Source organism: Ruditapes philippinarum, unplaced genomic scaffold (assembly GCF_026571515.1).
Source record: "Ruditapes philippinarum isolate M1 unplaced genomic scaffold, ASM2657151v2 ctg2314_1_1_1_1, whole genome shotgun sequence".
Lineage (NCBI taxonomy): Eukaryota > Metazoa > Mollusca > Bivalvia > Venerida > Veneridae > Ruditapes > Ruditapes philippinarum.
The window spans coordinates 363,801-372,264 of NW_026858538.1; the positions used below are offsets into that span (position 1 = coordinate 363,801).

Genomic DNA, 8,464 nt, shown 5'->3' on the forward strand with positions numbered 1-8,464 from the left:
ATACAAAAAGCGATGTTTCATTTGACGTTAATTTTTCTTCTTCTGCGCTTTCTATTTCAGAATCACTCTCGGATTCATGTTCTTTGACGTTTTCGTCGCATGCTAGTGGTGTCATTGCTTGAGGATCCGGCGAAAACTCATTTCCCGACAAAGTCTCTGATTCTGTGAAAATAAAACAAATTATTTTTAAAACAACCACATCCATTAATGTTGGTATTTCAGGCATTATGCAATTCATGATACATATTGTGATTTAGGCATAAAAGTGTTATGTGCAAGATTTTACCTCCTCCTTTAATGTATAATCCTGTCATGTCATGTATTTTTGGAAACTTATTTTGATCATATTTTGAATATGTTAAGTAAGATTTTTATCATTTCTTGTTATAGTAGTGAAAATTTGACATGATTTAAAAAAAAAAAACGTTTGAAAATAAAATTCAAAGCAAAGTACATATAAACATTTCATGAAGTATCTGCTCAAGAACCAAAGAAAGGAACACAGACTATGTTACAGACACGTTAAGTTCTTTAAATGTTTACCTTTAATTTGTGCTGATTCATTTTTCTTATTTTCATGTCCCTTTTGGGTTTTGTTCGTTTCCTTTTACATTCATAGGGTGTATCAGGGGGGAGGTCGTTTTTTACATAGGCTGACTCTTTTTGTCTGTTTGGAAGGGCAGTTTTTTCTCCCAACTTGGTTTTTTAAAGAATTTTCGAATATTGGGTTTAACCTTTCAGTTTTTGCAAAAGAAATTTTATAGTAGAAAAGTTTTTGTAAATTTTGCCGTTTTTTCTTTCCACAATTTTCTTTTATTGATAGATGATCCCCTCCCGGGGACGTTTTTCCCCGGGTTTATCTGTTTTTAAAAAACAGGAATTAAGGACAAATTTAAAAAGAAAGAAGTATTGTCATTATTGATGTACAGTGATTTGCCAAATTTTTAAACGGTCTACTTAAAACTGTTGCTGAAGATAGTTGATATTTTATCCTTTTGTTTATTATTTTTATTCTGAATTATAATTTCATAAGTTTCGTTATCATTTTTGTCATTTTATACTCAAACGTCAAGTTTGGCCTGTGGCCTATGATTTCTGTCAGAAACATTTAGTAATGCGGAAAATCAAATTAAAATATCATCAATTAGTAAGCATTTAGACAGCTAATATATAAATGCCTAAAAATGCAATCCTTCAATACTCTATTTCAAACTGATTTGGTACCTCCAGTTCCTGTTTTTTCAACTTTCTTGCCGAAATTTGCTTTTGACAAAACTGCATCATGAATCAATATTGGTTCACACACTTGAGCATCTTCCCTTTGTTCAGTATAACCTGGTTTGGATTCTACATCATACATACCAGTATGTGCACTAGTTTTACCTTCAGGATCATTTCTTTCAGTTTGTTCACTCACAGTTCCACTTAAAGTTCTCGATATCTTATCGTCATTTGAAACAGGAATGCCTTCATGTTTGTCATTTATTTCAGCAACAATTGGGCCTTCTTTTTCATTACTTTGTGCAAGTACATTATTTCTCTCAAAGGTCGACTCATCTTGTTTGGCACGTTTTACTAATTCTTTTTCTGTTTGGTTTCCTATAAACGTCAGAAAGATTAATAATGTAAGAGTGCAAATATCATTTGGGAAAATTGAAAAATGAATTTTCAAAACGACAAGTTCTTTAACAGTATTTTTTCTAGTTCCTTAAAAATGTCTTCGCAGAAAATACTTGCAAAAATTTTAGCTGAAATATGTGCTTACATTTATTTGTGAAACTTCGTTTCAAAGATGCAGTGGTAATGGACATCAATTTGATTTAATTTTTCAACTTAATACACACTGTAATATACCGGTAACACTTTTTTGGCCTAACTGTTGTTAATTCCGTATTATTATAACAAATTTGCTTTACCTTTTGTTTCTTCTATTTCACCTGTCCCAGTTTTGTTATCATTTGAGGCATCTACATCATCAATCGGAATGAATGGACTCTTTTGATTAGTTTCACCCTCTTCATAAGATGTTGATTTCAATTCTAAATCATTACCATCAGTAGGTTTACAAGTTTCCGCTTCAAACTGACTGTTTTCTGTCTGTTCTCTTACACTTTCATTTCTCGTTATTTCATCATTGTTTGTAAGTAGTTTACCTTCAAGTCTGTCACTTATTTCCTCAACTGTAGAGCACGCCTTGTCATCACTTGGTGAAAGTGTAGTATCAACGGTTGATGCTTCTTGGTCAGCACTTCTTACAGTTTCTTTTTCTGTTTTAGCGTCTGATATAATAACATTACAAATGCAACAGTCATAAAAACAATGATGACGATGATGACATTAATAGTAATATCATCAATACTAAAATAGCATAAAAATGAGATGTCGCAATGTCATCGCTATCTCGAACAGTATATTATTAAACCTCTTGCAAATTCCTATATAAAATATCAATCTTCATCATCATTACAATCATAGTTATTTAGAAATGTTTAACCTATGTTATAGCTTTAATAAATTCATTTTAGGCTATTAGGCTAGATGTCATTAGATTGCATACAAATTTTAATTTGAAAAGGCATTTACCTTTGGATGCTTCTTTCTTTAAGCCACATTCAGCGCAAAATAAACTTCCCGGCTCTAGAATAGTTTCACATCTCTCGCATTTTTCTGACAGAAGTTTAAAAAGACTTTTGTCAATTCGAGTTCCACATTTAGTACAAAAGTTTTGTGTCTGTTTCCAGTCTGCACCGCATGGTTGACCTTCGAATGTCCCATTACATTTAATCAACACTTCTGCAGGTATGTCTATCATTTTACTGCCACATGACTGACAGAAGTTACCGTTACCCTGCCAGCCACAATTTGAATTGGAACATCTCATATTATGTTCTGTAAGAAAATATAAGCTTTTAACAATGAATGTTTGTTTCTACCAAGGTACTATAAGTTTTTAATTCAATTCGTCGGACATTTCTTGCATGGATCCAGAGAGATAGCTTAGTGGTTTTAGCATGCTAAAGCTAATGAAAGTCTGCATAATTTGACTCATATTTCCCTCTGAAAAGTAGAAAAATGTCATCCCCTACCCTTTGAAATGTGCATTTTCCCCTGTCGAAACTTTGCCTCTGGTAAAAAAACTCTTGGAACTGTGCCTGCATTGTAAGAGTATTTGGGCTTTTATATTGAATGTCAATTTTCCCTCACTATTAAAGGCAGATTACTTAAATGAATATAGCTGTACCAAAAAGTATACACAATTAAAAAATGTACAGGCTGTTAGGTAAAAAAATGTGTACATCCATAAATTGATTATAGGCATTATATATAATATTTGTCATAAAATTCAATTTAAATCATAAGGTAAATTATAGCTATAAAAGTATTCAACAGAATACAGTAACGGATCTTAGTCTAACAAAAAGAAAGTGAAACTGTAACGTATCTCCGAGCGGGCTATTGATTATAAGACAACTAAACTGAGATGATATTTCACCTAATATTTATAATTATAATTTTCTTTATGGTTACCTTACCATTTATTGATTGGACAAAGAAATCATTACTGATTACATGATGATCAACTGAATCAATGGAACAAGTTATGTAGTAAAAGAACAATTGGTGACACGCAAACAATGTTTACAACTTATATTCATCCAACATCATAGAAGCTGGACTTCTATATCTGTTGATGATCGCCTAACTGACTGGTGAAGCTCAAATAATACAATATATACAACTTATGTACATCCAATACCAGAGAAGCTGAGGTTCTATGTTACAATGGACGTTTTTCATTAGTCGACGTTCAGCGACTAGAGCAGTTATGTCCTTACTTACGCGGAAAGCTCGCGTGGGCGATAACATGTATGAGGTGTATAAGTTAGATTAAAATCACATTAAAAGCACTAAAAGGGCCATGACTCTGTCTTGAAGTGTAGTGACGGTTCCAATAAAGTTTTGTTGAATTCCTGTGAGTAGTTGCAGAGAAATAGCGTAGAAACGATTATTGCTCTATATGCATAATGAATATCTTATCAAGGGTCGGACCGGAACAAGGCGATTATATGCGCATCTCCTGTTGGTATTGATGGTTCCCATAAAGTTTTATTGAATTCCTGTCAGTAGTTGCAGAGAAATAGCACGGACAGATTATTGCTCTAAATAGTAGTAGAAAAGCAGTGTGTACACCATTATTACTCTATATGCATAATGCATAACTAATCAAGGGTCATAACTCTGTGATGAAGGGTCTGACTATAACAAGGCAACAATATGTGCACTTCCTCTTGGTATTGATGGTTCCCATAAAGTTATATTGAATTCCTGCCAATAGTTGCTGAGAAATAGCACGGAAACGATTTTTGCCTTATATGCATAATGCATAACTAATCAAGGGCCATAACTCTGTGTTGAAGGGTCGGACCGAAACAAGGCGAGGACATGCGCATCTCATCTTGATATTGATGGTACCCATAAGGTTTCATTGAAATCAAGCTAGTTGTTGCAGAGAAGTAGCACGGAAACGATTATTGCTCTATACGCTTACTGGATAACTAATCAAGGGCCATAACTCTGTTCTGCAGGATTTAACCGGAACAAGGCGACTATATGCCCTCTCTTGGTATTGCTGGTTCCCATAAAGTTTCATTGAATTCCTGCCTGTAGTTGCAAAAAAGTAGCGCGGAAACGATTATTGCTCTATATGCATACTGCATAACTAATCAAGGACCATAACTCTGTGTCGAAGGGTCGGGCCGAAACAACGCATCTCCTCTTGGTATTGATGGTTCCCATAAAGTTTCATTGAATTCAAGCCAGTAGTTGCAGAGAAGTAGCGCGGAAACGATGGTTGCTCTATATGCATACTACATAACTAATCAAGAGCCATAACTCTGTGTTGGATGGCCGGACCAGAACAAGGCAACGATATGCGCATCTCCTCTTAGTATTGAAGGTTCTCGTAAAGTTCCATTGAATTACTGCCAGTGGTTGCAAAGAAGAAGCGCGTTAACGATTATTGCTCTTTATGCATAATAAAAAGCCAAAGTTCTGTATTTTATGGTCGGACCAGAACAAGACGACAATATGCGCATCTCCTCTTGGTATTGATGGTTCCCATAAAGTTTCATTGAATTCAAGCCAGTAGTTGCAGAGAAGTAGCGCGGAAACGATTATTGCTCTTTATGCATCCTGCATAACTAATCAAGGGCCATAACTCTGTGCTGAAGGGTCGGACCAAAACAAGGCAACGATATGCACATCTCCTCTTGGTTTTGATGGTTCCCATAAAGTTTCATTGAATTCCTGCCAGTGGTTGCAAAGGAGTAGCGCGGAAACGATTATTGCTCTATATGCATAATCAAGGGCCTTAGCTCAGTGTTAAAAGGTCGGACCAGAACATGGCGACGACATGCGCATCTCCTCTTGGTATTGATGGTTCTCATAAAGTTTTGTTGAATTCCAGCCAGTAGTTGCAGTGAACTAGCACGGAAACGAAATTCGGACGGACGGATTGACTAACGTTCTAACGGGACAGTAACGCTGTGGCTACTCTATATTGTTCTCTCTTTTGTTCTTGTAGCCGCACAAAAGAAAATAGCCACATAAAAGCATTACGGAATAAATGACACCAATGAGAAAGAAAAGTTACCTATTGTCCCTCTAGCCACATTATTACTGCCCCGTTAGAGCGGAAGGACGGACGGACAACGCGTAAACTAAATCCCCCTCCCGATGCCATCGGCGGGGGATATAAACCCTTCGTTAGCAGGGCGCCGCCATTTCGAAAATCTTGGACTGGTTCTATATTTGAGCTATATCTAGAAATAACATGATGCTTTTGAAAAAGACCCTTCGCGGATACAGTAACGCTACAAACATTTAACAATACCTAACTTACCAATTATATAATAAACAATTGTTGTCCAGAAAGGTAGTTTCAGTTCAAGAGACGTAATTCTTGTATCACTATACAAGCGTATTCGTTTATGAATGAATTCGTCAAGACATTATCTATATCTCAAATATAATAACGACGCGTCCTTTAAAATGATGACCGCTCGCGGATAAAATTCGAAAAAAAAATACTAGAAACTACTAAGTGTTTGTGTTTGGCCTTTATAAAAAAAAGAAGACATATTATTGAATGTTTTACTGACATGCATTGTCTATTTCAAAGTGTCTTTTTTTATCAAAATAAAAGTGTATTATATCACACAATCCATGTGCAGCCATCGGCTGTACCCCTGCCCCACTCCCAAAACACAAGACCATCCCCACTTCCGCCCTGCCAAGCGCGTAGCTGCCTATACGCGAGTACGCAGCTGAATCCACATTATTTTGACCAAAAAAAAAATTATCATTAACGAGTTTGCGGCCAGCAAAGGCCGCAAGTTAGACTTGCTCTGAAATGTAGACTAGTTGAAATAAACGAAAGTAAAGCTTTTCATCTCCATTTTTGTGCTAAAATAAATGGATTTTCGTTGGTCAAGAAAGCTCTCCGGAGGCCCCAAAACGCACCAAATTGCACCATTTATTTCAAAATGTTCAGGGGGCATGCCCCCATGACCCCCCTAGATTATTTTGAATCCACATTCTTTATAGGCTAGCTACGCGCCTGCCTGCCACCTTCAAATACCATTAAATAATGTATAACTGTCGTGTATATTTCTTACATTATGACGTCAGACTTAGTAACGGGGAAAACCTACTTTCATTTTGACGCGAAGTCAACTACGAACGGATCGAATAAAGATGTGTGAATTGGTACAATTAAATGATATAATCTTAAAATGTAAATACAAGCGAATTGTAGGTATCAGACTGCATGTAAAATTATTTTGAAGGTCAACCTGTATAAAGCTATGTCTTTTTAAAAGGTTGCCTAAAGGTTAAAAAAAAGGTATGTTTCCTAAACAAAAGCGTCTGCTAAGTGCAACGATTTTGCAGCATTAAAATAATAGATGCAATTATTGTATTACTTAGTTATTACTAGCTATAATGTAGCATATTTATTTACACAGCCAATTATAGTATGTATGTAAACAGTAACATTAAAAAAAGTTTCTATATATGTCATTCATTTTGCTATTTAAAAAAAACCTGCCTCGGAACGGCCCTGATACGGTATAAAATGTACGTATTTTCGAAAAATCTCAAAACGAAAGTAGACATAATACTGTTATAAGATATGGAATTGTGCCAGCATATTAGACAACATTTTCAGAAAATAATAAAGTCGTTGTTATCAACAAACAGAAGAGTTTTATTGTATACACATAAATTTACGACCATAAAGTTGTCTTCATTCCACACATAAAAGATTTATAGAATTGTTATCACAAGCATAAATAGTATTATACCCTTTTGATCAATATACATTGTATATAAAACAAGAAGAAAGAAACTGAAAACTGTCCAAACCCTGACGTTTTAAGTATTTTGCTGTATAAACATATCTCTATGTCTCTATTCATTTCAATATAAATCCATTTACGTTCCACATTTTGTTCAAGATATCATTGTTAGATAGATAACTAGTTCTGTTGTGGTGAATAATATATCTATTTTATCTTCTTGTAAGAAAAATAATAATTACCTTAAAAAGGCTAAATTCATTAAAATGGTCGATATTACCATGCCAATTTAATTGTGCACAACTTACGTAATACATGACATAGCCTGGAGTTTACTAATCAATATAAAATATTATATTACTTCACGCAACATAAATACACTATAACATTTAATATTTTTATCACATTTGAAAATAACAGTTATATATCAGCTTACCATTTATTCCGTTTTCTTCATTTTGACAGAAACAAAAGTGGGAATTCCCTGTGAAAATTCCTCTCAGCGCGTATATTATGTAACCTGATATCTTAGCACAGCGTTATCAGTAGTGTAGATAAAGTGCACTACAAAGAGCGCTGCGGAGTTCTGTCGTCTGCAGTTTTCTTATATGAATTGTTACACTTGTGCCATCTTTTTTCTATATTGTAAATATTATCATTTTGAAATTTATATATGTATAAATAGTTAGTGCACCCGACTTCCTTAATTTTATATATAAATCCGTGGTTGAACAAATAGTAACATGAGAAGCTTAATATTTATTTATACAACGCCGTTACGGAGTTAAACGCCAAAATACGCATTTCAGTTATTTCAATCTACGTATATATACTGGTATCTTGTTAATATTTACTTCACTTTAGCGTTACTGTTTTTTTTTTAATTATTACAATGTGATGTACTCTTATAAGTTGGTATATACCTATAAAATATATATAAACGATGTTTTTAAGCCTCTTCCAAATAAAATATTACTATAACATTTATTAATTTTATTTACAATAACTTCCTTAAATAATTGCAAGTAGCTGTTTGTTGGCTAAGGAAAGTGTTTATTTTTTTGCTCACCTGACCCGAAAATGGTCAGGGAGGTATAAGGGGTTTT

The 8,464-nt window shown here is 34.4% G+C and overlaps 1 protein-coding gene across 1 annotated transcript; it reads right to left on the reverse strand.

Moving 5' to 3' along the window:
* Positions 1-1,207: 1,207 nt before the first annotated feature.
* Positions 1,208-7,910, reverse strand: LOC132753536 (uncharacterized). The gene is made up of 4 exons (XM_060744013.1): positions 7,795-7,910; positions 2,584-2,889; positions 1,917-2,279; positions 1,208-1,599 (listed from the first exon to the last, which is right to left on the reverse strand). The coding sequence occupies exons 2-4, from the start codon at positions 2,879-2,881 to the stop codon at positions 1,208-1,210; spliced, it is 1,053 nt and encodes a 350-aa protein (XP_060599996.1). The 5' UTR covers positions 2,882-2,889; positions 7,795-7,910.
* Between the last annotated feature and the right edge of the window lie 554 nt (positions 7,911-8,464).